The sequence below is a fragment of the Odocoileus virginianus genome, chromosome 11, assembly GCF_023699985.2.
Source record: "Odocoileus virginianus isolate 20LAN1187 ecotype Illinois chromosome 11, Ovbor_1.2, whole genome shotgun sequence".
Classification (NCBI taxonomy): domain Eukaryota; kingdom Metazoa; phylum Chordata; class Mammalia; order Artiodactyla; family Cervidae; genus Odocoileus; species Odocoileus virginianus.
Window position 1 is genome coordinate 33,608,413 of NC_069684.1, and position 27,938 is coordinate 33,636,350.

General features: G+C 52.9%; 1 protein-coding gene across 12 annotated transcripts in view; it reads left to right on the forward strand.

Annotated features, from left to right (window-relative positions):
- Positions 1 to 27,938, forward strand: part of CAMTA1 (calmodulin binding transcription activator 1) — a 961,599-nt gene that overhangs the window by 828,002 nt on the left and 105,659 nt on the right. For all 12 annotated transcript variants that reach the window (XM_070474225.1, XM_070474228.1, XM_070474227.1 and 9 more), the window contains one exon: positions 11,217 to 11,370. In XM_070474225.1, coding sequence (XP_070330326.1) covers positions 11,217 to 11,370 — 154 coding nt within the window. The remainder of the gene's footprint in view (positions 1 to 11,216; positions 11,371 to 27,938) is intronic.

The following is a 27,938-nucleotide window of genomic DNA, read 5'->3' on the forward strand; positions in this document are numbered from 1 at the left end:
TGGGAATTTCTTCCCCCAAATCATAATGACTTTAAGTAAGACATGGCCTGGTCCTGAGCCAGAGTAAATCTCCTAGCTTCCATTTGTCCATCCAGAAACGTGCCAACGCATCCCACCCCACAGGTGTGGTGGGACCTCGAGGTCCACCTGCACAGTTAAAACCTCCTCCCAACGTCATCCTCCAGGATTGCTTGACCTTCCAGGGGCCTTTGGATAGAACCTGCTCAGAGGCTTCCACCAAGTCTGGAGCAGCAGCATCCTTTGAGCCAGTCATCTTTATCTCCCCAGGCTGAGCAACGCGTTCTCCACTTCAGTGTCCCTGGGTGGTCAAGACGGCGCCAGGTGCGATTTCCCACAATTTGTGTGTTTTCCCTATATCACCTGTGGGTGAAAGAGGACCAAGCAGGCCATCCCCTAAGCTGGCAGGGTTCCTGGAAGCCCACACCAGGTGGAAATTGTTTAACTGTATTCCCACGACTGGAAAATTCTGGTAATTGTGTAACAGCCGCAGCAGCAGCCGCAGCACTCAGCAGTTACCCAGGGTTTTTCATCTTTAGACCACTTTACCCACATTAACTAATTAAGTCTCCCAGCCTCCCTCCAAAGCAGGGATGGGCTGCAGGCCCCCAACTCCCTCTGGTGCACGTGCGGGCTTAATGAGAGCTGCCTGGCCGAGGGGCCGCGGGAGCTCCCCCAAGGCTGCTAGCCTCTTTTCCCTGCTCGGAGCAGGAGGTGAGACTCCATATGAGGCCCCCAAGCATCTCTAGGTCCCCACCCTACTGAGCACTGGCAGAGGAGCAAGGAGGTTCTCTGTGTCCCCTGCCCCCGGGACTGCAGCAGGGCATCTGGTACCCAGCCGGGGAGGTGGGCCTGGCTCCCAGGAAGCCCGCAACTGACAGCTGATTTTGCCTTTTACTAGGGACCCCCAGGGGCACTTCTTTCATATCCTGCTCTGCTCCTTCCTTTCTCTTCTGACTTCTTCAACAGGCCCCAACTTTGGGGACCTGCTTCTGTCCCCCCCTCAGTTGCCAGGTGCTCAGCTCCAGGTGTCCCCAACCTCCCCCTCAACTCTACAGTCCTGCCTGACCACATAGGGTGATCTGACCACCACAGGTCCTTGACACTGAGACAGGGGCTCTGCCGCCTTGGCTGTGCCCCATGGAGCCACAGCCACCCCACTCCCCCACTTGCCAGCAGCTCCCAGCGCCCCCATGGACCCGGCCAGGCTCCCTGGATCTGTTTATGCTCTGGTACAGCACCGTCTTCATTGTGGCTGCTCAGGGCATCGAGGCTGGTCCCGCAGCCCTCTACCTGCTGTCAGGCAAGCTCCGTTGGAGCCCCAGGGCCCCCGTGGAGGGAAAGTGATACTGGCATGGAGCTCACGGCTAGGTTGAATCACAGAGTCCTGGGCATGAGCATCTGCAGCCCTCAAACCCATAACAATGGCACCTGTTTCTGTGGATTGTTGAAGGCAGTGAATAACGAGACCTTCACGGGGCTTGAAGGTATGGCCCACACATTGCTGACACTTAGAAAGCGATCTTTGCAAATAGAGGTGTCCATTGGGAGGTGAATTCTGGGGGTACAGGCATGGTCCTGCCCCCCCAAGAAGCAGCCAGCACACCTCCAGACATGGTGGTAAAGTGTGGACTCAGTCAAGGGAACACCTGGGTTTCCCTAGGTAGGGAAAAGACAACAAGGAGGGCCTGGCAGGCTGCAGGGGCCGACAGGCCCCTGGAGACCTAATGGGGACAGTGGTCCCACCCCATACCTTTATCCAGGGCAGTGGACAGGTGCCAGGCCGCCCAGAGCAGCTGGAGCCCTTGCGAGAGGATTTCTCTCTGCTTTGCAGTGTGGTGACACCCCTGGCCCTGAGCTGCCTGGTATCATCATTATTCCTTCTCTAATAAATCCTGCCCTTCTTCTGCCGGCTTTGCACTCCTGTTTTATGGGCGCCTAGCTTCGTTTGTGAAGCACCCAGGTATAGGGAAGTCTCTGCCTCTGATGATCAGAGGGCTCTCAGAATCTGCTCGGACGACAAATGCAACCACCGAATGGACTCGCAAACGCTGCAGACTTGCTCTCTGCCTCCCCGCTCCTCCCAGGCCAGTGGCGCTCAGTCCCGGCCCCCACCCCCTCCCCCCAGCCCTAGTGGGGAGGTATGTGGCCACTATTACATGCTATTATGACTTTCTGGGTAATGTATACATTTTCACCATCACACGGCCTCTCTCCTTCATTTTTCATGAGAACTGGCACGAGATTAATGACCGAGCCACTGAAGAAACGGCACGCCATGCCACCCTGATTTATTGAACACTTAGCGTTGATGAAGCTGCAAACAAGAGTCAAACAGATGTTGCAGCTGCATTTTTCTTTATCAAAACCAACAGCTTTTTGCATTTTTAACCACTGCTTGCACCACCGTCCTGCTTAATCCACAGAAAGGGGAGCCGCCTCCTGCTTCCCAGCCGGAGGCTAGGAGCCCAGGCTGGGGCTGCAGGACCCTCAGCATCCAGGCACCTGGGGCCCACCACTGGCTAAGGCCAGGAGGATATGAGCTCCCGAAGGTTCTCACTCCAGGCCACTTGGGTCTCTGGTGAAACTGCGCTGCTTTCCGCCAATTCCAGGGCCTGCACTACAAACCCTGGAGCGGCCCTGATCTATAGGAGGCACAGGGCTCCATTTCCCCCTGCAAACTGGAAGGCGTCCCCACCTGCATCTCAAACCAGTAACAGATCACAAACGCCCGTTCTAATCAGCTGTGGGTCAGGCCCCTCATGAGCCCCTTACCTGCCTCACCTCCCTGCCAACAAGATTAAGACCACTTGTACACGCATCTCCTCCAGCCTAAGGAGCAGGTACAAGGGCTCAGCCAGCTCAAGTGTTTGCCCTTGATGCATGCTTCTGCACCGCAGCCCTGAGCAGTCAGAGCCAAGAAGTCCCAGGAGCTGTGGGCATCACCTCAAGGTTGGAAATCAGAGCTCTCCAGGGGTGGGCTTGGCATCCCCAACCCCCAGTCTTTGTGCCACCCCCACCCACTGGCTGCCACTACCCTTGCTTCTCACATCTCTGTTGAGAACCTTGGTCTATTTCCTTTTCTCTCTCCTTCTCCCACTCTACCTTCACTTCTTCTTCCTGCCCCATGAGGTCCAGCCCTCCAGGCCTACATTCCCCCTGGCTACCACCTCCCTGGCTTCTCATATCCCTGTTGAGCACCTTGGTCTATTTCCTTTTCTCTCTCCTTCTCCCACACTGCCTCCGCCTCCCCTTCCAGCTTCAGCCCTGGCCTGAGGTCCAGCCCTCCAGGCCCGCATTCTGCCATAATATGGGGGACTGAGTTCAGTTCTCCCTCATGGGGGCTGTGCTAAAAGGACCTGTGGGGGCGAGCAGAGAAACACCTGGCAGCCGTTCCCCACCTGATGCTCTCCTGGGCTGCCGCACCCAGCTCGCCCCGGCCACCAGGGTCTGGGGATCTCTCCTGTTTGCAGCAAGAGCTATTGCAAATTAACTTAGATCATTGATGCCACTTTTGGCACCCAGCCACCCCCTCCACTGCTGCCTCAGCCACTAACACCCCACTAGAGCATTAACCCTCGTGGAAGAGCAGGATGAGAGGTACTTTCTTTTTCACAGCAGTCTCCCCTCCTGAAATCCCCATCACCTGTAATTAAGATTAAATCTACTTCCCCCTACCAGTCCAATGCCCTTCTCCTGCCTGCCTCTCCCCCACCTGCTTAGCCTGAGAGCAGGGAATCCACCCCAGTCCCATGTCTGCCCATGGGTACCTCAGCAGCCCGGAGTACCCAGGTCAGGAAAGATGGCTGTGGTCATAGATGCCAGGAAAGGGGCATTCTGGAGAGGGGAGGGCTGTGGGGACAGTGCACCCAGCTGGTCAGCTTTCCTTAGAAACCTGGTAGTCACCTGTAAGCAGTTCAAATGCCTGGTGAGCCTCAGGCCAGGCCAGGGATGGGCCCCAGGGGGAAGGTACCCAGAAACTACAGAGGGCCCCTGCCTTCCAGTACCAGTTAATGGTGCTTTCCCTTGACTTTGAACTCTATCAGTGGCTCCCAAACTGTGTTCCAGGAAACACTTGGGTCCCAAGAGGTGGTCAGGTTCATGGTCAAATAAGCTTGGAAATCCTGCCCGTACAAGGCCCACCCAGAGATCCTCCTAGGCAGGGTATCCCCAAGGTTCTGACAAGTCCTGCAGCTGAGGAGCCGATTTCACTTTAGCCCCACATGCTTTCTGCGGAACATTCTCACAACCCCTCCTGGGGCAGGTTCCGTTTGTCCCCCCAGCTCAGGTGAAAGACTCCGACTAGCAAAGATGCCTTAGGGGACAAGCCCTAACTCGGCCCCAGGAGACCCTCTTCCACCAGCTCTAGCCCACAGTTCTGTGGCCAGCAGGCCCAGCCCACAGCCTAGAAGTAGGCCTGTAGCAAACCCAAACCTCTCATTTCCAGTAAAACTTGAGGAGGAGCTGGGTTGAAGACCAGCTGAAGGGAGACCAGGAGAAGGGAGCTGCCCCGCACCGCCCCCTTCCCCAGCAGGGCCTGGGCTCTGGGGGCGGCTGAGCAGCCCCCACCCTCAGCACTCAGCAGGTGGACAGAGCGCCCCCCTCTGGGCTCTGGGAGCCCACCCTGAACAGATGGAGCCTGGCCACTGGAGTTCTCGCTTCCAGGTGGGAAAACAGGAAACAGGCCAAACCCAGCTGTGACTGCTCAGAAATATGAACTGGAGTGGGTGCCACAGTAAGGAAAATAAAGGATGAGAAGGCAGGAGGGCTCCAGGCAGGGACAGGGAGGCACCATGCATGTCTGGGGCATCTCTGAATACAGTGTCCAAGAGGAGGTGGCACTGAGACGCGGGTGGCGAGGAGCACATCAGTCAGAGAGAACAGCTCAGGAGAGAATGAAGGCAGCAGGAGCAGGGTGGACCCAGGGGAGCATGAGTGACTGGAAAGGAAAACCGATAGCGGGTCCCCATGACCAAGTCAGAAGGGTAGGGTTCATTCTCGGGCCAGGGAGCCGGTACTGGAATCCTAGGGTCCACCAGCTAGTGTCAGAAGAGGGATGGGGAGGAGAGGAGGGAGGAAGTGGGGAGATGCAGGCGGAGGGTCCATGTGGCAGGGGGTGGGGCTCTGACTGGGTGGTCTGCAGAGTGTGGGGCCAAGTGGGGGGATGGGCAGGTTTACTTGGGGATGGAGAATTGATGGAACTTGGTGATGGGTGGGTTGGAGGGAGAGACAGAGGAGAAAGGCTTTAACTGGGGCCACTGCAGGGAGGTGGTGCAATTTGTCATCAGGTGAAGCTGGGGTGGACCAGGTGTGGGGAGGGCAGCCATAAGGCTGGGTCACATGAGTTGGCAGCATTCCGAGGCCCCTCGATGGGCAATGGGACAGGCGAGCTGGGAGCAGAGCAGGGAGGTGGGCTGGAGGGGGAAATAAAGGCTTCCTCGGAACATGGCAGGCGGAAGGCCATGAAGCTGGAGGAGGGCGATAAGGGGGCCAGGGGACAAAGACACCGCTGTGAGGCCTGAGGAGGAAGGGACAAGACATCCATAAGAGGAAAATCTGGACAGATGGGCGATCAGTGGAGAAGGTGTGCGTTGTAAGTGGGTAAACTGCCTGTTAGAAGCTTGCTCTGGTCATTCTCTCCAGAAAAACACCAGGGTTCTGTTTGGTTTGGGGTTTGGTGGCAACTAGTAGTTAGACGATCAGGATCCTCCAGGATGGGACTTTGAACCTCACAAAGGCCCCATCATAGCCCCTGCAACAGAAGAGTGGGGCTCTGTCCACTCATAGGTAAAGAGCTCAAAAGAGAGGAAGGGGGTCTCCTAGTTCATGGCTCCTCCCAGAAAGTTCTGGAACTTCTTTGAGAATTTCTTTACTGGGGTATAGTTGATGTTCAATGTTGTGTTAGTCTCAGGTATACAGCAGAGTGAATCAGTTATACATACACATATATCCACTCATTTTTAGCTTCTTTCCCCATATAGGCCATTATAGAGTTACTGAATAGAGTTCCCTATGCTATAACATAGGTTCTTCTTGTGTATGCGTATGTTAGTTGCGCAGTCATGTCCAACTTTTTGTGAGACCATGGACAGTAGCTCGCCAGGTTTATTAGTTATCTACATTTGTTGTTGTTGTTCAGTCACTGAGTCATATCTGACCCTATGAACTGCAGCACACCATGTTTCCCTGCCCTACACCATCTCTCCAGGAGTTTGCTCAAACTCATGTCCATTGAGTCAGGGATGCCATCCAACCATCTCATCCTCTGTCGCCCCCTCCTCCTCCTGCCTTCAATCTTTTCCAGCATCAGGGTCTTTTCCAATGAGTTGGCTCTTCACAGCAGGTGGCCACAGGATTGGAGCCATCTGCATAGTAACGTGTATATGTCAGTCCCAATCTCCCAATTTATCTCTCTCCCTTCTGACTCTCTGGTAACCATAAGTTTGTTTTCTACATCTGTACCTCTATTTTTGTTTTGTAGGTAAGTTCATTCATACCGTTATTTTTTTAGATTCCACATATAAGTGATATCATATGCTATTTGTCTTTCTCTGTCTGACTTATTTCATTCAGTATGAGAATCTCTAGGTCCATTCATGTTGCTGCAAATGGCATTGTTTCATTCTTTTTTATGGCTGAATGATATACCACTGTATATATGTACCACATCTTCTTTATCCATTCCTCTGTGGATGGACACTTATGTTACTTCCATGTCTTGACTATTGTGAATAGTGCTGCTATGAACATCAAGGCACATGTATCTTCAAGTTATAGTTTTCTCTGGATATATGCCCAGGAGTGGGATTGCAGGATCATATAATGGCTCTATTTTTAGTTTTTTTTAAGGAACATCCATACTGTGAAATTTCTCTCAGATTTTCTCTTAATCTCAGCTTCCCCTCCACAGCCACCCCATCGAGCTCCCCCAGGCCTTTAACAGCAGAAAAGCCTCCTGGACACTCAGGGAGGTCATTTCAAAGGCCACTCTCACCTTGCAGGGTCAGCCTGTAGCATCTTCATGGAAATTCCGTATCCCAGAGCAGAGCCTCTGGATGAGAACTCAGACCTGCAAGGTCTGACCTGGGTGGTAAATCCTGGGGAACCCTCAGAGGATGTCTGCTTGGGGTGGGGACAGGGAGATGAAGGCAGGCTGGCTTCACAACGGTCTAGGACCGAGAGTCTGGGTGGGTCTGGTGGGGTGCGTCCTCGGTCGTGTCCCCTGGAGCCAGCCTGCCCCACCCGGCTGGCAGCTCCCTACTCATTCAGGATCTGACACTGTTATGAGCTCCCCCATGAAACTGAAGCATTGGAGCTCTACGCCTAATATATTTTTCTGCCAGAAACACCCAATAAAATGTACAACTAATGAATAAAATCGCAGCGTTGCCAAGAAGTGATGTGTGCCCCCAATTTCCAAAAATACCTCAATCACTCTGTGTCTTAAAACCGGCCTCAAGCCAGGAAGTCGTTACTTAAAATTCAACTCAGGAGTTTCAGCTGTGGGAACTCCAGGCCCTGGGATGGAATTTGTGTTAAAGATATAAACCATGACGTAGCCCGCTTCTGCCTTTCCTAATCCCAAACCCAGCCTCCTTGCAGCCGTCAGGGACTGAGGCTATCAAGGCCGCCAAGACGCATAAGGCCTAGAATGGAGGCACCTAGGAAGGAAATGTACGTGTTGGGTGTATTGAAAGGGGCTGTGGTGGATCTTGCGTCACTGGCGGTAGGCAGAGCGTCCACAGACCACTGGATGTGTGAACTCCTAAAATGCAGTGTTGAAGTACCTTGGGCATTCTTCGGGGCTGGGAGGAGAGAAGCCACGTGTGTGCATGCTTACTCGTTCAGTCATGTCTAACTCTTTGTGATCCCTGGACTGTAACCCACCAGGGTCCTCCGTCCATGGGTTCTCCAGGCAAGAATACTGCATGTGGGTTGCCAGTCCCTTCTCCAGGGGACCTTCCTGACCCAGGGATGGAACCTGGGTCTCCTGCATTAGCAGGCAGATTCTTTACCCCTGAGCCACCTGGGAAACCCCAGCCTTCATCAGATTCTCAGGGGCCTTAGACCCAGAAAAGGTTAAGAACCAGCCTTGCCTTTAGCTTTCTATGAACACCCCATGCTCAGAGTAGCTGCCCTGCCCTTCGAAGACACTGAAAACTAAAGCCAGGTGTCAGCTGAACACAAGTCTGGGACGAGTAAGAACAGAATATCCAAAGTCAGCCTCATGCAATTCTACAAACATGAAATGAGCAGCAGGCATTGCCCAACTCAGTGATGGCTCCCAGGCATTGTCCCTGTTGTTGAGCAGATAAAGAGGCACACAGACTATTAAGACACAAACCAAATCTCCACCTTGCTGTGGTGGAAGCACAGAGGGTGAGGTGTCCTGAAGGGCTTCCTGGAGGAGGAGGCAAGCCTTGTGCCTGTCCTTATAGGGTAGGTGGAAGCTAGTTATGCAGAAATGGAGTTGGACCCAGAAGGAAGTGATGGGGCTTCCTGAGTTAGGAGAGTCCAAGTGCCACAGGGCAGGAACTCAAGTTCTGGGAGTTTCGATGCAAGGTGAGGGTTGCCCTTTGCTCCCCAGGCCCCCACCTGCCCGCCCACAGCTTTTCCAAGCACCCAGGACGTGCTCAGTGGGGCAGTTGGGCAGGAAGTTGTGGGCCTTTCATCTCTCAGACATCTGGCATCCTGGCTTCCTCCCTGCAGGGCCGGGCTCCTGCTCCTGGGGCTGGGATCAGAGGAAGCCCTGGGGTCTCTGTGTCCCTTTGATCCTTACTCTGTCTCGCTCAGCGGCTGGCGCTACTATCTGGCCAGGCACAGGCTCAGGCAGGCGCTCCCAGCCTGGGGAGGCCAGCGTGCTTGTTGGTAGGAAGGAGGCAGGGCTGGGACGCGGGTGTATGGCTCCTCCCCTTCTGGATTACCCCATCCAGGCCACGAGCATGGCAGATCTAGCCAGCCCACCTGCCTCGTGGGCATATTGCAAGGATGAAGTAAAACAGGAAATGGGAAAGCAGTTAGACCGGGCAAAGAGAGGCCACCAAATCTCAGCAGGACTTGAAAGCAGAGTCAGAACCTTGGCTTCCAGCCCCATTTTCTGTCCGTTGCCAGGCACACAGTTTTGGGCACACAAATTCGCTGGGCTTCAGGGTCCTCACTGTAGACAGGGGTGCCCTGCCCTGCCCAGCCTGCCTTCCCAGCTTGCACAGCCACCAAATGAGATAATGGATGGAAAGTGCTTTGAGAAGAAGAAAGTGCGGTGCCGATGTCAGGGATTATCATTATTATTAAGAAGCATGATTACTGCAATCTAGAAACGCCGCCATTAACGAGAAGCTCCTGTTCGTGTTGATTTAATTTCCTGGTTAACTGAGCGTTGACCAGAAAAAAACTCTGCATTTCAACCCTTATTGAAAATCTTTTAAAATGATGCCAGTGTACCTTCCTGCACTAGTCTTGGTGTCATCTTGAGTCTTTATTTATTAACGAATCGATCAAGTCACAGAGTCATGTATTACTCTTGCTCTGATCAGATCCAAAAAGGTGATGACAGACTTAAGCTACTCTATGATGAGGGTCTTTATACCCACCCACCCAGGACTCCTCTTGTTGGGTATTAGAATGGAAAAGTTGAAGAGATGGATCTGGGAACTAACAGAGGATGGGGTCTTCCAAGTGACTTTTCTATAGCTTCCTGCTGTACTTAATATATTATATGTTTCTTGATGCTTCAAGAAATACTTTCTGGGACTTCCCTGATGGTCCAGTGGTAAAGACTCTGCACTTCCACTGCAGGGGACTTAGGTTCTATCACCAGGTGGGGAACTAAGATCCTGTGTGCCACACAACATGGCTGAAAAAAAAAAGGAAAGCAAAGAAATACTTTCTGATTGGGGTCGGAGGCCTTTCTGGGTTTATTCAGTGACATGGCTGCTTTTTCTTAACAGCCTTATCAGGCCCAACATGGCGCAATGAACAGCTTGGCCTTCTGGGATGGGGGGTCATTGAAAGCCACAGAGGGGCCTATGATCTTTGCAGTGTAGCTGCTGCCCCCACAAAGGCCCCCTTGGCAAGTAGCTACCAGAACTTGTGATGGGCAGAGAGCAATGGAGGGCACTTTGAGTTGGATCTGATGGGAAGAGGCTGACCCACCTCAATAAAACCATTTGAGGACAAAACTGTGTCTTCAGCATCTTCAAGGAGAGAGTTCTTTCCACTCATAAGATCCAGAGATTTCCTAGGAGGAGTTTCCAAAGACTCTGAGTGACAGCTGTTTCCTGGGTGATGCTTGTGCAGGGAGACCACAGGCTGAGGGGCAGAGGGGTATCCAACTCTTAGAAGTAGGTGCCTTGGACTTCCCCAGTGGCCCAGTGGTTAAGATACCATGCTTCCACTGCAGGGGGCACGGGTTCGATCACTAGTGGGGCAAGTTCCACATGCCACACAGGATGGCCAAAAAAAAAATGATGCTTATGTGTTAATCTCCAGGAACTCCATTTCCCCCGTAGAAGGAGGGTGGTGGTGATGCCCATGCAGGGGGAGTTCAGAGAGTTGTGATGGGGAAATGCATGTAGAGCACAGAACAGAGGCTGGTGCTGCTGGGCAGCTGTGGGCACAGGTCCTAGATGTGGGGCTGGAGATAAGTTTATCTCATAGGTGTCCCTTAACTACATCTTCCCAGGTGACACAGTGGTAAAAAAATCCACCTGCCAATGCAGGAGATGGGGATTCCATCCCTGGGTTGGGGAAGATTCCCTGCAGGAGGAAATGGCAACCCGCTCCAGTACTCTTGCCTGAAAAATTCCATGGACAGAGGAGCCTGGTGGGCTACAGTCCACGGGGTCCTGAAGAGTCAGACACAACTGAGTCACTGAGCATGCACGTGTGGTCTTTAGTTATGCATGAACCTGTTCACATGCAGATCAGTGGGTCTCAACGGGCAATGGGCAAAATCTGGAGCTTTGAGGAAGGAGGCAGTGCTTCGTGGCCTCTGGCAGGTGATCTCCAGGGGCACTACTGGTGGGCATCCTGCATTTCACAGGGCAGCCCCCACAACAGAGAACGAGCTGGTTTAATGGTGAGGGGTGCCCAGGTTGAGAAAGCCCGGCGTGGGGCCTGCTGGCGTGACCTTGGGTGGGGCGACCTTGGGCGGGCTCCCAGCCACCCTCACGCTGCCAAGTGTCTCTGCTCTCCCCCAGAACCCCGACATCGTCCTGGTGCACTACCTGAACGTGCCGGCCATCGAGGACTGCGGCAAGCCCTGCGGCCCCATCCTCTGCTCCATCAACACCGACAAGAAGGAGTGGGCGAAATGGACAAAGGAGGAGCTCATTGGGCAGCTGAAGCCCATGTGTGAGTAGGCGTGGCCAGCCAGCCAGGGCGCACTGGGGCCCGGCCGGCATCACCCAGACAGGGCCAGAGGTCCTCCGTGGAGTGGAGACCCAGGTGTGGGAGCCCCATTCTGCTTAGGTGACAGTGAACTCAGCATTTACAAGGGCCCCGCTCAGCCCACAGTCCTTGTGGGGGGACTTCCTAAGCCACAGCCAGGACCAGGATGTCAGCCTGCATTACAGATGAGAAAGGGGGTTCCGGAGCCCAAAACCTATAGCGAGGAGCAGAGCTGGGAGTGCCCCGACCGCTGTCTTGGAGGCTGCAAACAGGATCATGGTGGCAGTCCAGGGAGGGAGAGGCCCATGGGCTGAGGACGGGCTGGCTGCCTTCTGGCTTCAGCCCATCTGCTCCTGGGCACGGGGCCTGCCCTGCTCCCAGACGCAGTGACACACAGACGGTGGGAGCTGAGCTGGATTTCATTTTGTCAGCGGAGTGATGCTTTCGGGAGCATCTGTCAGGTGCAGATCAGTGAATGCAAAACACCAAGTGAGTCCAGATAGCCGGGACGCAGCCGGTGTCTCGTTTCCACGGGCAGCCGCCGGGGGCTCTCAGCGGCCTCTCCTGCTGCCCGCATGGCAGGGCTCGTGGAGAGCAGACCCGAGGACAGCTGTCCAGAGCACAGGGCCCTGGGTTCTGGAACACTGATCTCTAGAGGCTCAGGGCAAAGACCAGTCACCATATGGGACCTAACTGAGCCGGTCAAGGGGGTCCTGAGAACCTGTGCCCCCTTGGAAGTGGAGCTGCAGGGAAGAAGCGTGTAGAGAGAGCCAGTGAAATGTCCTTTCCTGGGGACAGTATTGGGTCACTGAGTGTCTGAGCCATGGCCAGGTGGCACCTGCAGTGACCAGCTCACCCAAAGAGGCCCTCAGTATTCAGAGGAGGATGGCCCCTGCCCCCATCAGCCACAGGTTGAGAGTGGAGTCAGGAAGGACAGCATTCTATGCAGGGAAAGTGTGAAAGTGTTAGTCACTCAGTCGTGTCCGACTCTTTGTGACCCCATGGACTGTAGCCCACCAGGCTCCTCTGTCCATGGAATTCTCCAGGCAAGAATACGGGAGTGGGTTGCCATCCCTTCTCCAGGGGATCTTCCCAACCCAAGGGTCAAACCCTGGTCTCCTGCATTGCAGGTGGATTCTTTACCATCTGAGTTACCAGGGAAGCCTCTATATAGGGAAGTAGACACCAGTAGGCCAATGGGCCAGCACCCTCAGGGACTCGACCCCAAAACTGAGGTTGCCCCATGCTGTCCTCCTGGACCCGAGGTGAGGGTCTGGCCAGCCTGCCCTTGCTGCTGCCACCAGGAACTAAAGCCAGGAAGCCCAGGGTCTTCCAGGCTCGGGTTATGTCCAGTGGAACCCTCCTGATGGGTAACTCAGACCAGACCCATCGTGTTAAAGCCATCTTGTGCCCTCAGGATGGAGCACAAGCTCCTAGGTGCTCATCCACCCTCAGGTCCCACTCTGCTGCCCCCGCCCTCCTGGGCTCCCAGCCAGGGGTCCCTCCACGGGAACTGCGGTCTCTCAACCCTCCTCTGCCTGGCTCTCCTCTACCCTCACCTGCTCACCCATCTCCTCCTTCCACCTCAGCCCAAACAGTGCCTCTTCCATTGACCATCCCAGACCACCCAGGCTGGACCTCACAGCCCCAGCACCCCGAGCCTCCTGAGACCTCTCAGGGAGACACCAGACTGAAGCCAGTCTCCCACAGTTAACTGGAAGGGGCCACACGAGCCTCCGCAAAGCTCTGCAGAGTACCTGGAAGCTTGGGAGACATCCCAGCTCATTCCCATGGGTACTTCCTGTCTGCTGTTCCTCAGGGCCCCCCACTATACTGGCACATGCAAGGCTCTCTCTAATATCTGTGGGGCGCTGAATGAGTGTGCCTGGACCCAGCTTGATCCACTGCCCACAGGAACCTGAGTACCTGACGAAGACCCCAGTGGCCAGGCCCTGGGAGCCAGAGCTGCCCAGTGGCACCCTCCGCGGCCAGGCTGGGCCGGGTGGAGGGTGAGGTAATGGTGCCAGGGGTCCCACTCTGAGCTCTGCCCACCCACCCCTTCCATTCAGTGGTGTCTAAACGTGTAGGGCTTGCCCTTGGCCTTGGGTTTCCTCCCCAGGGCTGCCCACACTTCCTCTTTGGCAGAGCCTTGGCTGGGCAGCAGCAAGGACTCGGATAACCCTGGGCACTGGCGCCACCCAGTCAGGCTAGTTGAGTGAGAGCTGGGCATTCAGAGTGGGGTGTGCTGGTTCCGTGACTGCTCCACTGTGTGACTTCAAGCCCATCACCCACCCTCACTGCACCCCAGTTCCCTTTCTGTAAAGTGAGAAAAAGAGTCCAGTGTTCTCTCTACGAAGTCCAGCATCACCCAGCCAGCTCTGCGGGGCTGGGCTTGGCTCCTGGGTTTCTGCAGACCCAGGTCCAAGGCGTTGAGGCCCCTATTACATCCCATGTCCTGGGAGGTTCCAGAGACCGAGTTAGCCAGAGATTAGCCAAGGGGATGTTCCCAAGGAAAGAGACACATTTCGAGGTGGTCACCATGGTCAGAGGCTCCAGCCTGGGCCCTTCCAGTGTATCTCACACATACAGAGGGCCCTTTCCTGTAAGTCACTCCATCACCCCAGTTCCTTCCCCATTCTCTTGTTTGAGCTGCTTCCTTCTCTCCTCATTGTCTCTACCTCCTCACAACATCCCCCATCCTCAGAAGGAGCTCTTCCCCAGAAAAGTCACCTTCTCACCCACAGGAGCCCGATAGGAGTGCATATCCCCACAGCAGGGGAGGGAGTTAAGCCATGAACTCCAGGGGTTGGAAACCAGACCTTGGTCCAACTCTGATACCTAACTGGAGGGAACTATGAACACCTTTTCAAAAGTCTGCAGTGCATCTTGGAAATTATGTTAAACTAGAGCAAACTCCCCATAAATCTAATCACACTTGGCTCTGTGGTGTCCGGGGCTGGGAGCAGCACGGTGCAGTCTCTCAGGGGGTGTATATCTGCGTGCGTGCGTGCGTGCGTGGCTCTGGTTACACATGCACAGCCTGGAAACACGGCCCAGGAAATATGGCTCCAATAAAATCTTTACATGCCGATCGGGCTTGGAACACACACACAGGGCACCAGCTCCCCGTGTTCGGGGAAAGCAGAGGTGTGTGCTGTGAGCCAGGAAGGCATCAGATTTGGTTCCAGAATCCGGCATGCCACCCAACGCCGGAGCCAAACACATTAGCTTCATCACATTTTCACATAAATCACATTCCTTCAAAGACTTCACAGTTTGATTTCCTGATGTTTCCAAATTTCCCTGCCCTACAGCAGAGCTGTCAGTGGTTTAATCAAAATGTTGTGCTTATCGGGGGTGAAGTGAAACTGCTCCTCAGCCTCTGCCTCACCTGTTGAAGATGGGTGGGAGGACCTCACAGACCCCAGCTTCTGTGCCAGACTGACTCCAAGAACCCCACCTTGACTCTTGCAGTGGTGACCTTTTGTCGCATGGGGATTTTCCTTCATTTGCAAACTGAAAGATGCCTCCTCCAGATTTAAAAAAAATAGAGAGAGAGAGAGAAAATATTCAGATACCTGATAGGAATTCCCAGTACGTTTCCAAGGATGCTTTCTGTCTTTTTCAATCCCTGCAGCAGTATTTAGAATATGGGTCCTGCTTCTGTGATGAAGACAGAAGGAACAGTGGCTTAAATCTTATTTCTTTTGCACAGAGCAATTCAGGGTTGATAGGGCAGCCTCACAGGGACAGGAATCAGATCAGCCACCCTGGGTTTTTCCAGCTGGTTGCTCTGCCATTCCTAGGGTGTTGCCATCTTTCATGTGGCTCCATGATAGCTGCTCCAGCTCCTACCATCATAACTGCATTCCAACCAGTGGGAAAAGAAGAAGATAAGTTGGAGAGCAACTTTCTTAACTTTAAAGACAGGGACCGGAAGTGGCATACAATGCTTCTACTCATATGTCATTGGCTAGAATTCAGTGGTAGAGTCCCCCCCTCATTGGCAAGGGAGTCTGGGAAGTGAAGTCTTTTCTAAGTACTAATATCCTCACTTCCTCTGGGAATAAGGTTCTCAGTTCTGTACTGAGTCCTTCAGGACAGCCAGGGTGCCTCTTGTAAGGCCTCAGCTGAGAACCACTTGGCTCAGCTCAACTCAAGGCCTGAGGATGGCTGCCCTGGGTTCTGTCTGAGGGTTGGAGTTTTTAGAACTCAAGTGAACATGATCTAAAAGTCAGCAGGTCTCATCCTGCAGACTCCAGGGTCTGTTGCAGTGCTGCTGATCTGAGAGAGCACTCGCTTTGGCCCCCAAACTGCCATAATCCAAGCGGGGCTGGGCAGGTGGGGTCGGCCCCCTCTAGGTGAACCTTAAGTGGCAACAATGACGGGTCAGATGAGCCCTGCGCCTCAGTCCCGCCAGCCTGGCAGGAAACTTGCTCAGTGATCCTTGGCTGGCCCAGACCCTCCAGCCTCAGGAAGCCAGATGGAGCCACTCCCCTTGGAGTGGACCCTCACCTCTGAGCGCCATGGCATTCTGCCCTGCCCCATTCCTTGGCAGCCTGGGAGGGGATAGGCATGCCAGTCACTTCCCAGCTAGCAGGTGGCAAGGTTGTTCCATCCAGAGTGAGGGATAAAGGCAGGAGCTCTAAGCTTTGGTCTCAGCCCTGGCCCCAGCTGTCCCCACTCAGGGCTCCTCTTGGAGCACCCTAGCTGGCCAGGTAGCCCTGCATTGCCCAGCAACCTTGGGCCTTCCCACAGGCCTGCCTGGCTCCAGAGGCCATCTGGAAGCCCCACCAGCCACCTCTGGGCTTGACTTTGCTCCCACTGCCTTCCTGGAGCCCCTCTGTCATTGCTCAGGGGTTCCCAGGTCTCAGTAGCACTGGGTGGACAAAACAGGAGCACCCACACAAATGTCCACACACTCCTGAGTGCACAGGTGCACACACAGCTGCCCTCACCACCCACAGGTTCGCACTCAGGGACACGCTCGTGGGACAGCAGGGGCAGTGCTTGGTTCTCTAGTCCTTCTAGCCACACGGTTTTCTCCACGAGCCTTCCATCAGCACCACCACCACCTTGCCTCTGGGGCTGGAAACAAAGACCACCAGCCCTCAGGGGGAGATACCGGCACCATCTGGGCCAGGGCGAGCACATGACCATCCCACACCCACCCCCTGAAAGTGGGTGAGGCGGCAGTGAGGGTGAGGGGAGGATGTGCAGAAGGACAGACCTGGGGCTGGGGGTGGATCCTGCCCTGCTCCTCCCCTGACAGCGAGGGGCCTTGCACAGGTCACCCCAGCTCTGAGCAGCACTGTCCTCCTCAGGGCAGGAAGGGCCATGGCCTCTACCCTGCAGCCCCACGGCCATCAAACCACAACGGAATGTAGGCATCAGGGCTGCATCCAGAGGAGGAAGCCTGTCCCTTTTCCTGAAGACTCAGGATAAGGGTGAGTGCTCAGCACTCAACCCCTGCTAAGCCTTCTGCAAGACCAGCTGATGGTCCCTCAGCGACTGCTGCGCCACCAACACCAGCCCAGAACAGGCTTTTAGAACCTCTGCCCTGAGCCCAACCCTGGGGGGAAAGCTGCCCGGGGGAACGCCGAGGCCCCGCCTTCAGGAAGGCAAGTCCAAGAGGCTGGACCAGCTGAGCAGGCCGAAGCAGAGTCGACGGTTCTGCCTTCAAGTACCCAGACGTTCAGAGAACCTGGGGCAGGGACAGTCAGGAAGCTTCCTGTCACCCAGCCTGGATGAAGACGTGGGACGGGCAGGAGGCAGGGAGGCTGGGTGGGACAGCACAAAGGAGGAAACAAACAGCGCACATGGGTGTGATGCTGAGGTGATGTCACGCTTGAGGCTTTAAGGGCACAGTAAGTATGAAGTGACAGAAAGCATGCAGAGTCTGAGGTGACAGTGGTCATGTGAGCATAAAGGTAGGAGGCCATGTTAAGGATGGGGATTGAGGCCTGTTGAGTATGAGGTAGTAAAGGTCATGCTCAATGAAGAGGAGGCAGAAGTCACATTGAGTATAAGGGAGTGAAGGACATGTTGAGGAAGTCATGTTGAGTGTGAGGGAGAAAGTTATGTCAAGAATGAAGTGATAAAGTCCATGTTGACAGTAGGATTGGAGGCCATGGGCGAGTGTGGAGAGGGGTGGAGGCCATGTTGGCAGTGAAGGTGGAGGCCATGTTAGCAGTGAGGGTGAAGGCCATGGTGAGTGTGGAGAGGGGTGGAGACCATGTTGGCAGTGAGGGTGGAGACCATGTTGGCAGTGAGGGTGAAGGCCATGGTGAGTGTGGAGAGGGGTGGAGACCATGTTGGCAGTGAGGGTGGAGACCATGTTGGCAGTGATAGTGGAGGTCACGTTGAGTGTGGAGAGGGTGGAGACCGTGTTGAGTGTGGAGACCATGTTGGCAGTGAGAATGGAGGCCACGTTGAGTGTGGAGAGGGTGGAGGCCACCCATATCAGTGTAGGGAGTGGAAGCCATGTTGAGTGTAGGTGGGCAGAGGCCATGTCAAGTATTAAGTGACAGAAGACCATTTTGATAGTGGGTGGAGCCCATGTTGAGTGTGGAAAGGGGTGGAGGCCATGTTGGCAGTGAGGGTGGAGGCCATGTTGATAGTGAGGGTGCAGGCCATGGTGAGAGTGGAGAGGGTGGAGACCATGTTGGCAGTGAGAATGGAGGCCATGTTGAGTGTGAAGAGAGTGGAGGCCATCCATATTCAGTGTAGGGAGTGGAAGTCATGTTGAGTGTAAGTGGGCAGAGGGCATGTCAAGTATTAGGTGATGGAAGACCATTTTGATAGTGGCTGGAGCCCATGTTGAGTGTGGAGAGGAGTGGAGGCCATGTTGTGTGTAGAGAGAGGTGGAGGCCATATTGGCATTGAGGGTGGAGGCCATGTTGAGTGTGCAGATCAAATAAGCCCTCCTAGCTGTCCACAATCAATCCTCAATTACCCCCACCACCTTTGGTCCCTGGGCACCTTCCGCCTGTTGGGGTCTCCTCAGCCCCTCACATGCATTCCTAGCCTCTGTGCAGCAGTGAGGCCAGGACAGCAGGCCACAAGGACCCAGCAAAGGTAGGCAGTTGGAGACAGGCACCCCCGTGCTGAGATGGGGCTGCTGCATCAGAGACTGGAAACAGCAGAAGCTGGTCCTCAGGGGCCTCTACCAGGAGCTCCTTGCCCTGCAGGTTAAACCAACAGTGAACTTCCTGGGTCTTCAGAGCCCCCACCCTTTCCTCCCTCTGCCCAGGGAGACCTCACTACTGTAACACCAACCCTCGGGTTGTATAGTCAAGGCGTCTGTTGTTTTCTCATCATTTTACAGACAAAGACCAAAGACCCAGTAAGAGGGGTGGTGTTTATTTGTTTTGCTTTTTTGCTTAGATTGTAATCCTGGTGATTATAGAACATCAGGAAGTAAAATCAACAAAGGCTTTCCTTTCTGGGCCCCCACAGCAAACCGGTTCTTGGTCGACTAGCGCCACCTGGTGGCCTGAAGCAGCAGAGCAGCTCAGATGCAAGCTCCCTGGAGGAGCCCTGCTCCCCAGCCTGGGGCAGGCAGGGGCCATGATGCACGCGTGCCCGTGGACCCGGTGTCAGGGACCTGTTCTGTGGGTTGGGGTGAGGCTGGAACAACGGGGCTCAGCGGAGTTTACTTCCCTCCCTCTCAGCCCTCAACCCCACCACCCTATCCCTGCCAGTCATCTGTGGCCCATAAAGCTTGGGCACAGACATTGTCTCGGTGCTAGGAACAGTGGTCCCCATCAGAACCTCTGGGGCAGGTTGCTGGAAGGCTGACTCCTGTACCCTACCCCCACCCCTGCCCCCAAGACATTCTAATTCCACAGGTCGGGACTGGGCCCTGGGAACATTTATTTTCTAAGGAGCAAGTCCTGCTTCTTGCAAGATTCCAGTCTAACACAGTTTCTGGTAAGAGGTCAGCCAAGGAGCCCTGCCACAGAGATCAGGGTCGGCCCCTTGGTGGAGCCACGGGCCTCCTTGAGTATCAACTGTTTCTCAGATTCAGGTAGAAGGGAGGCTCCTGGGAATGCTGCTCTCAAACTTGCACAAAGAACATGGTGTATCATTTCTGACTATTTTAGGACCCCGTGACATCTTTCCAGACTCTAGGTTAAGACATGGTACCTACATAAGGAGTTTCCTTGGGTTGAAAATTAGATGTTAGGACCAAGAACATAATGGGGTCTTGCCAAACACTTAACGGACTTGAAGTCATTCTGAAACTGTTAAATGGTGTTTCAGAGGGCTCCAAGGAGCTCCAATCCTTTATGTCTCGGCACAGAAGGAATTCAGTGAGAGGCAACGTGATAGATAAGAAGTGACTTATTAGAATAGAACGCTCATGAGGCTTACAAGCGGGCAGGCAAGAGGGAGCTACTCTAAAATCTTACTGGTCTGCAGTTTTATAATCAAAGGAAAAGTGAGGAGGGAGAGAAGATGAAGACCACCTTCTTCCTCGTTTTTGAGTACACATCAAGCTCCTCCTCCGGGTTGGGCAGGAGAATTTTCTTGTCCCCACACCATCAAGCCTGACATGTCCCCACACACATCAAGCATGACACTATGGAAAAATTATTTCAGGTCTCAGTACAATGAGGGTCTTTACTGTGAAATGTCATCTTTCCACAAATTATTGTTTTTTATGTGGACAGAGAACATGTCCTAGGGGTCATTAACTTACTGAGCTCACTGAGCGGATGTGGGTCTCAGGCCACCATTGTTTTATTATTTGGGGGGGGCATGTTTCCTCCTTCTGCTGCATGAATTTTATTGCTAAGCAACCCTGCTTGGTCTTGTGGGTAAGCAAACCTGTTTTCTTGAGTGATTAACTTACAGGGGTCTCTCATACTTTTTTCTCTTCTTATAATCCCCTAGTAGAGTTAACTGTTTAGTGACCTACTTTGTCCTTTTACTAGGTCCCTATTGATGAGAAACCCTAGGATACCATAAAGAGGAGCACATCTGTGTCCCCTTGGGGGGCCCCGGGCCCAGGACCTAGGCTCTGTCCTAAGTGCAGAGGCATTCATCCGTGCACAGAGTCTGCAAGACCCAGAGGCTCTTCCCCCTCCCTGCCTGTGTCGGCTGGATTTAGAGTTACTGGGGGAGCGGTTCAGTGGTTCACAGGGGGAATGGTTCAGTGCAGCAGAACCAGGGGAGGATTGCCCTGCCCATCCTTGCTTGTCCCTGTGGTTAGGAGCTGCTGAGATGAGGAGCTGGCAGGATGGGTCTCCTTACATTCACTATTCTCCACCGGAATGCCTTCTGGCACCTCCCAGCCTGGCATGATGGAGAGCAGGCAATGGAGAGACAGGAGAGACATAAGGCTGATATTTTTTTAATTGAAGTATAATTTGATTTACAAGTGACATGTTAGTTTTAGGTGTATAGCATGGTGACTTCAGTTCATTTCAGTTCAGTCACTCAGTCGTGTCCGACTCTTTGCGACCCCATGGACTGCAGCACACTAGGCTTCCCTGTCCATCACCAGAGCTTACTCAAACTCATGTTCATGGAGTCAGTGATGCCATCCAACCATCTCAACTTCTGTCATCCCTTCTCCTGCCTTCAATCTTTCCCAGCATCAGAGTCTTTTCCAAAGAGTCAGTTCTTTGCATCAGGTGGTCAAAGTATTGGAGCACAGTGACTTAGATGGAGATATATAGATATAGATATAGATATAACAGATACAGATATCTTTCAGCTCTTGTGGTGGCTCAGCAGTAAAGAATCTGTCTGCAATGCAGGAGATCTGGGTTTGATTCCTGGGTCAGGAAGATCCCCTGAAGGAAGACATGGCAACCCACTACAATACTCCTACCTAGAGAATCCCGTGGACAGAGGAGCCTGGCAGGCTGCAGCCCATAGGGTCGCACAGAGTCAGACACGACTGAAGCAACTAAGCAGCAACAACATTGATATCTTCCCTGGTGGCTTTGGATACAGGGGCTTCTCTGGTGGCTCAGACAGTAAAGAATCTGCCTGCAATGCAGGAGACCAGGGTTTGACCCCTGGGTCAGGAAGATCCCCTGGAGAAAGGAATGGCTACCTACTCCAGTATTCTTGCCTGGAGAATCCCATGGACAGATGAGCCTGGCAGACTACAGTCCATGGGGTCACCAAGAGTCAGACAAGACTGAGAAACTAAACACACACACACAAATAAATATACAGATATCATCACCAACTCAGTGGACGTGAATTTGAGCAAACTCCAGGAGATAGTGATGGTCAGAGGAGCCTGGTGTGCTGTTGTCCGTGGGGTCACAAAGACAAGACACAGCTAAGTGACTGAACAACAATAGATATAGTTACATAAATATGTTTGTGTGTGTGTGTATTTCATTCTTTTGCATTACAGATTATTACAAAATACTGAGTAAATTGTGCTATTACACATAGCAGTATGTATATGTTAATCCCCAAACTCCTAATTTATCCCTCCCTTTGGTAACCATGGGCTTCCCAGGTGGCTCAGTGGTAAAGAATCCACCTGCCAATGCAGGAGACACAAGTTTGATCCCTGGGTAGGGAAGATCCCCTGGAGAAGGAAATGGCAACCCGTGGTATTCTTGCCTGGGAAATTCCATGGACAGAGCAGCCTGGTGGGCTACAGTCCGTGGGGTTGCAAAAGAGTCGGATAAAACTTAGCAACTAAAGAACAACTGGTAACCATAAGTTTGTTTTCTGTGTCTGTGAATCTCTGTTTTGTAAATAAGTTCATTTGTATCTTTTCTTTTTAACATTCCACAGATAAGCTATGCCATATGATATTTGTCTTTCTCTGTCTGGCTTACTTCACTTAATAGGATAGGCTGATTTTAAAACGGGCTTACTTTCTTCTTCTGCTCTGCTGGGAGGATCCAGGTGGTTTTGCAAATATGCCTTTCTCTCTCAGGCTAAATTTTATTTAGCTGATTTGGCCCCCAACCCGGAGCACTAAGAGAAATGGCTCTTTTGATTTCCTGTCTCTCCCTGGCTACTCGCCTTTCAAGGCCACTTGGGCGCCATGCACCCCCTCTGCTTCTACAGAATTCCCCCAATTCCAGCTCTGCCACCCACTGATTCCATGAGCTTTGATGGGGGCCTCTCTGTGGTGGTGTTGGGGGGTGCCTGACTGCCTCCTAGAACTGACATAGCCCTGCTGTAGCCGGGGGGTGATTTCGTTCAACTTAGAATTTGTTGCCAGCATTTTAGTCCCCAGATTTTCAACTTCTCTTTGAAGATTGAAGGTTCTGGCCCACATTGTTAAGAGCCAGGGGCAGCTACCCCCTTTCTAGGGCGCCTGCCTCCCTGCAGGCACCATGTCTGGGCACACGGAGGAGGCATCTGAGCCCAGGGTCTTCCAAAAGAAAGATGGAAACCATACAGAATGCCACCTGGTCCCTGCCCCCACTGCTAGTGGCCTGGAGGGGCTGGTGGACGGCCAGTCCCTCCCACCACCTCTGCCCCTGGGCAGAGCCTGGGACAAGACGGTGCAGTTGAGCCCAAAAGAAAAGAAGATTCAGGGCCCACATGGTTCCCTGGTGAAGGAGAAAATCTCAAGCTTCCTCTCCCCTTGCCAAATAGGGTTTCCATTCAATATCACTAGACAATCAGAGAACCTCAAGGGCATTCACGCTCTCACTATAGCACAAAGAATTCCCCATCTCGGCAACAATACCACTTAGCAAGTCAGGAGATTCTCCGAGCCTTGAATTGCTCCACGATGCATATCCTTGGCCCAGTTAGCGGGGCCAGCACAGAAACACTCAGCCAAGGCCACTTTTTAATGTCGCAGAGCCCCTAGGAGATTGCCTGTGAGGTCAAGTGCGGATATAGAGGAAGCCCCATTCCCCCCGTGGCCTGAATCTCCTGCTGTGATGCCTGAGCAACCCAAACCAGCTCCCTACCCACCACCCGAGTTCCCTCCCCCCTGGAAGAAGTCCCCAGACCCTCTGCCTTTCTCTGGACTTGTGCACTGTCGGAACACAGCCAATGCCTCCTGGTAGAAAGTGGTAAAAGCTTGGGGGGCAGATCTTGTGCCCCATGTCCCCAAACATTCAGAACCAGGAATTACAAACTCACTTGGGACACAGCCCATGTGTCCCCACACACATATGCCATCCAGTCCCTGCCCTGCTCAGCGTCCACACCTCTCAAGATGAGATTTCTGAAAATGTTGTCCTCAGGAACCATAGGAGAATGAGAATTGAGGGTGAGATGGGCAAATTGAATCGTATGTGGGTGTCTGGATACGAGCAGTTAAATCTAATGAAAATTTTATCCAGTTGAACCAAGAAATCAGAAGCTGGGCCTTTATTCCTGTCAACAAGAGTACAGTGAAAATTAAACCAACACGGCTGCCATTTCCCATTGACCTTGTTGCCATAGAGACAGCCTTCTAGTGTCAACAACTGGGAGGCATCTGAACGGGCTCATTCAAGCCCTGAGAGGCACGTGGGGGCCCCTCTCCCACCCACCTCTGTCACGTGGTTCTTCTGTGGGATGACCACTTTTCTGGGTTGCCTGGGAGCCTCCAGGGGACACCATTGTCCAGACAAATTATCACAGTGCCCGTTTTGGTCTCCAAGGTGACCTGTTAGGACAGCAGTTAAACGGTCGCCTCTGGGGTCTTTATGGAGAGTTGAGTCCCTGGGCGGGAATTGAATGAGCCCAGGTTGATGGTGGCCAGGAGAAAGGTCCTCCTCATAAGCCTCTATCAAGAGGAGGGAGGATTTTCTTTGTCACCAACATGCCACTTGTCACCTGCTCACCATAGCACCAAGCAATCTCCTCCTATGTAAAGAAGGCCAAATATCCATCCCAGCAGGTGCCATCTTTGCTGTTGCCATGGCAACCCAAGCTCCAGTTATCCTTCCAGAAGTTACTGCCCCACAGAGCAAAGGTGGGCAGGCAGTTGCTCTCCCCAGGTCCAAGCGCCACTGTGGGGTGAGGGGACTTCCAGAGTACTTCTCTAATTCTTTTCCAAAGTGTTCCAGGCATGACATTTCAGAGAAGAAATGGTCACCTCACTCAGGGCCATCAACCCTGTCCTGCTCAGACCTCCTGTGGATGCCACACAATCAGAATGCAGGGTGTGGGGGCCTGTTTTTGTCTTCAAGTCCCGTGGGGAACAGAGACGTGCCATCAGGTGAACCCATGAGAGGCACCGATTTTACAGACAATAAAACTGAGGCCAAGAGGAATCAAAGATCTGCCCAAGATCACATGCATTTAGGAAAAGAGCTGCAGCCACTGGGGCCCACTACCCCCCGGCCAGCATGGTCCTGCCGACCTGCATCCCACAGATTCTGGACGTTCCTGAATCCCAGCCCTTCCTTTGTGTACAACTGGCTGGGCACTGAGCTCACAGGTTTTCCTGGCCCTTCAGGAAATTTCCACCATTGCCCAGGGTCCCCACAGTGAGAAGAAATGTTTGAGACTTCTTCATACAACCAAGACGGCTACCCCTGGACCCTTACCCCTACACGCCACCCCCTCCTGTGACTCCAGGGATCCCTTCTCCACCCCACCCCACCCCCAGTGACTAGAAATCCAAGCAAGGAGACAAATGCTGCCCCCATAAATCCCACATTTTCCAGAAAGAGTTCGGGCTCCCTGTCTTTCATAGAAATTTCCCCGAAACTCATCAACAAAGATCAGTATTGTCAAAGCTGTGGTTTTTCCAAGTAGTCCTGTACAGATGTGAGAGCTGGACCATAAAGAAGGCTGAGCGCTGAAGAATTGATGCATCAAATTGTGGTGCTGGAGAAGATTCTTGAGAGTCCCTTGGACAGCAAGCAGATCAAACCAGTTAATCCTACAGGAAATCAGCCCTGAATATTCATTGGAAGGACTGATGCTGAAGCTGAAGCTCCCATACTTTGGTCACCTGATGCGAAGAGCTGACTCACTGGAAAAGACCCTGATGCTGGGAAAGAATGAGCGCAGGATGAGAAGGAGACGACAGAGGATGAGATGGTCAGACGGCATCACTGACTCGACGGACATGAGTTTGAGCAAGCTCTGGGAGATGGTGAAGAACAGAGAAGCCTGGCATGCTTCTGTCCATGGGGTTGCAAAGAGTCAGACATGACTTAGCGACTGTGCAGCAACATTCCAGTGGGCTGCAATGAACGAGGCCAGGCACCCCTCCAGGAGCCCCAGCCGTCTAGGTCCTGGTGCTGAGATGTTCTCCTTGCACGGGCCCCCTCCCTCTCTTCCAAGAGCAGGTGCACAGCAGGCCCTGCTTCCCGCTTCCTGCCCCGCCGCTGGGAGCCCAAGGCAGGCTTCCTCTGTCCTGGTCTGGGTGACACAGTCAGCTCTGGGCTGCACATCCCCACCCTGCTGCCCACCTGGCCTGATCCCAGGTGAGGATGATCTTGAAGGAAGAGCCAGAGGCTTTAGAACTTCTGTCCTCTCCCCACCCCCAGCCCACCTGGCCCTTCTGAGAAAACCAGCCCCCTCCAGAGTCAGAGAGGGCAGGAGACAGCAGGGCGGGCAGTGGGAGGACAGCACCTGGCCCAGCCTCAGGGGCAGTCTGGGTTTCCTGCACACTCACCAGCCCCCAGGAAATCCGAACCCATCTCTCTAGGAAGTGAAGCCAGTGGAAGGAACCCCTGACCTTCTGATAGGCATTGCCCTCCCTTCTCCACCCATATTGAACCGTCCAGCCATTCCTTGGTCTGGGAGGGATGCAAGCTGGGAAGACCCATGGGAGGCAGATGGCCCAGCAGACCACTACAACCCCTCCCCACTCCCACTTTTCTGCTCTATGACCTTGAGCAAGTGACATAACTTTCTTGAGTCTTGATTCTCACGTAAATAACATGGGACAATAATGCTGCCTCAAAGGTCATTGAGAGATGAGAGATGTAATCTCTAGACCAATGAGCCTCAAATTCCCAGGATCAATTTCCCTAGATGATAGAACACAGATCTGAGCCCCGCCCTCCCCCCTCAGAATCTCTGATTCATCATTAGCCTAGCAAGGAGGTGTGCATTCTGACATATTTCCAAGTGATTATACCGTGACTTGGACCACACTTTGAGAACCACTGCCCAGTGCCCTGTCCACAGTAGATGCTCAATTCAGGGTAGATATTATTGTGATTTATTTCTTTTTATAATGGAATTAACGCAGAAAGAACCTAGCAAATTGCTTGGCATGTAGTGTAAGTTCAGTAAACATTTTTTTTTGTTGTTATTATTGAGATGCAAGCTATGCTTCCAGTTCATTGGGAGAATTAATGAATGGATAAAACAAAAAGAGAGCAGTGCTGGAGAGGGTACGAGTGACTGAGAAACTGCCCATTCATTCATCCACTCCACCCATGTTCACTGTTTTTTTTATTTTGGGGCTCCAAAATCACTGCAATGGTGACTGCAGCCATTTAAAGACTGCAGAAATTTAAAGACGCTTGCTCCTTGGAAGAAAAGCTATGACAAACCTAGATAGCATATTAAAAAGCAGAGATTTTACTTTGCTGACAAAGATCCATCTAGTCAAACTATGGTTTTTTCCAGTAGTCAGGTATGGATGTGAGAGTTGGACTATAAAGAAAGCTAAACACCAAAGAATTGATGCTTTTGAACTGTGGTGTTGGAGAAGACTCTTGAGAGTCCCTTGGACTGCAAGGAGATCAAACCAGTCAATCCTAAAGGAAATCAGTCCTGAATATTCATTGGAAGGACTGATGCTGAAACTGAAACTCCAATACTTGGGTCACCTGATTCAAGGAACTAACTCATTGGAAAAGACCCTGATGCTGAAAAGACTGAAGGCAAGAGGGAAGGGAACAACAGAGGATGAAATGGCTACATGACATTACCAACTTGATGGACATGAGTTTGAGCAGGCTCCAGGGGTTGGTGATGGACGGGGAAACCTGGCGTCCTGCAGTCCATGGAGTCGCAAAGAGTCAGACACAACTGAGTGACTGACTAAACTGATGTTCACTGAGCATCTTCTATGTGCCAGGAATCATTCAAAGCATGGGGAATAGAGCAGGTCCCTTCAACAACATCCTGTCCCCATGACTCAGACTCTGGCTGTAGTGGGGACCAGAGCTGGAGTAACCAGGAGGGCATCCAGGGGGAGGTGACACTTGAGCTGGCATGTGCTGGATGGAAGAGTAAGATTTAGATGTTCATGAGCAGATGAATGGATAAAGAAGCTGTGGTACATATATACAATAGAATATTAGTCATAAAAAAGAATGCATTGGAGTCAGTTCCAGTGAGGTGGATGAACCTAGAGCCTATTACACAGAGTAAAGTAAGTCAGAAAGAGAAAAACATGTATTGTATATTAATGGATATATATGGAATCTAGAAAGATGGTACTGATGAACCTGTTTGCAAGGCAGCAGTGGAGGCAGAGAACAGACTTGTGGACACAGGGGGAGAAGAGGGTGGGAAGAACTGAGAGGGTAGCATTGAAACATACACTACCATGTGTAAAATAGACAGCTGGTGGAAATTTCCTATATGACTCAGGGAGCTCAAACCCAGTGCTCTGTGACAACCTA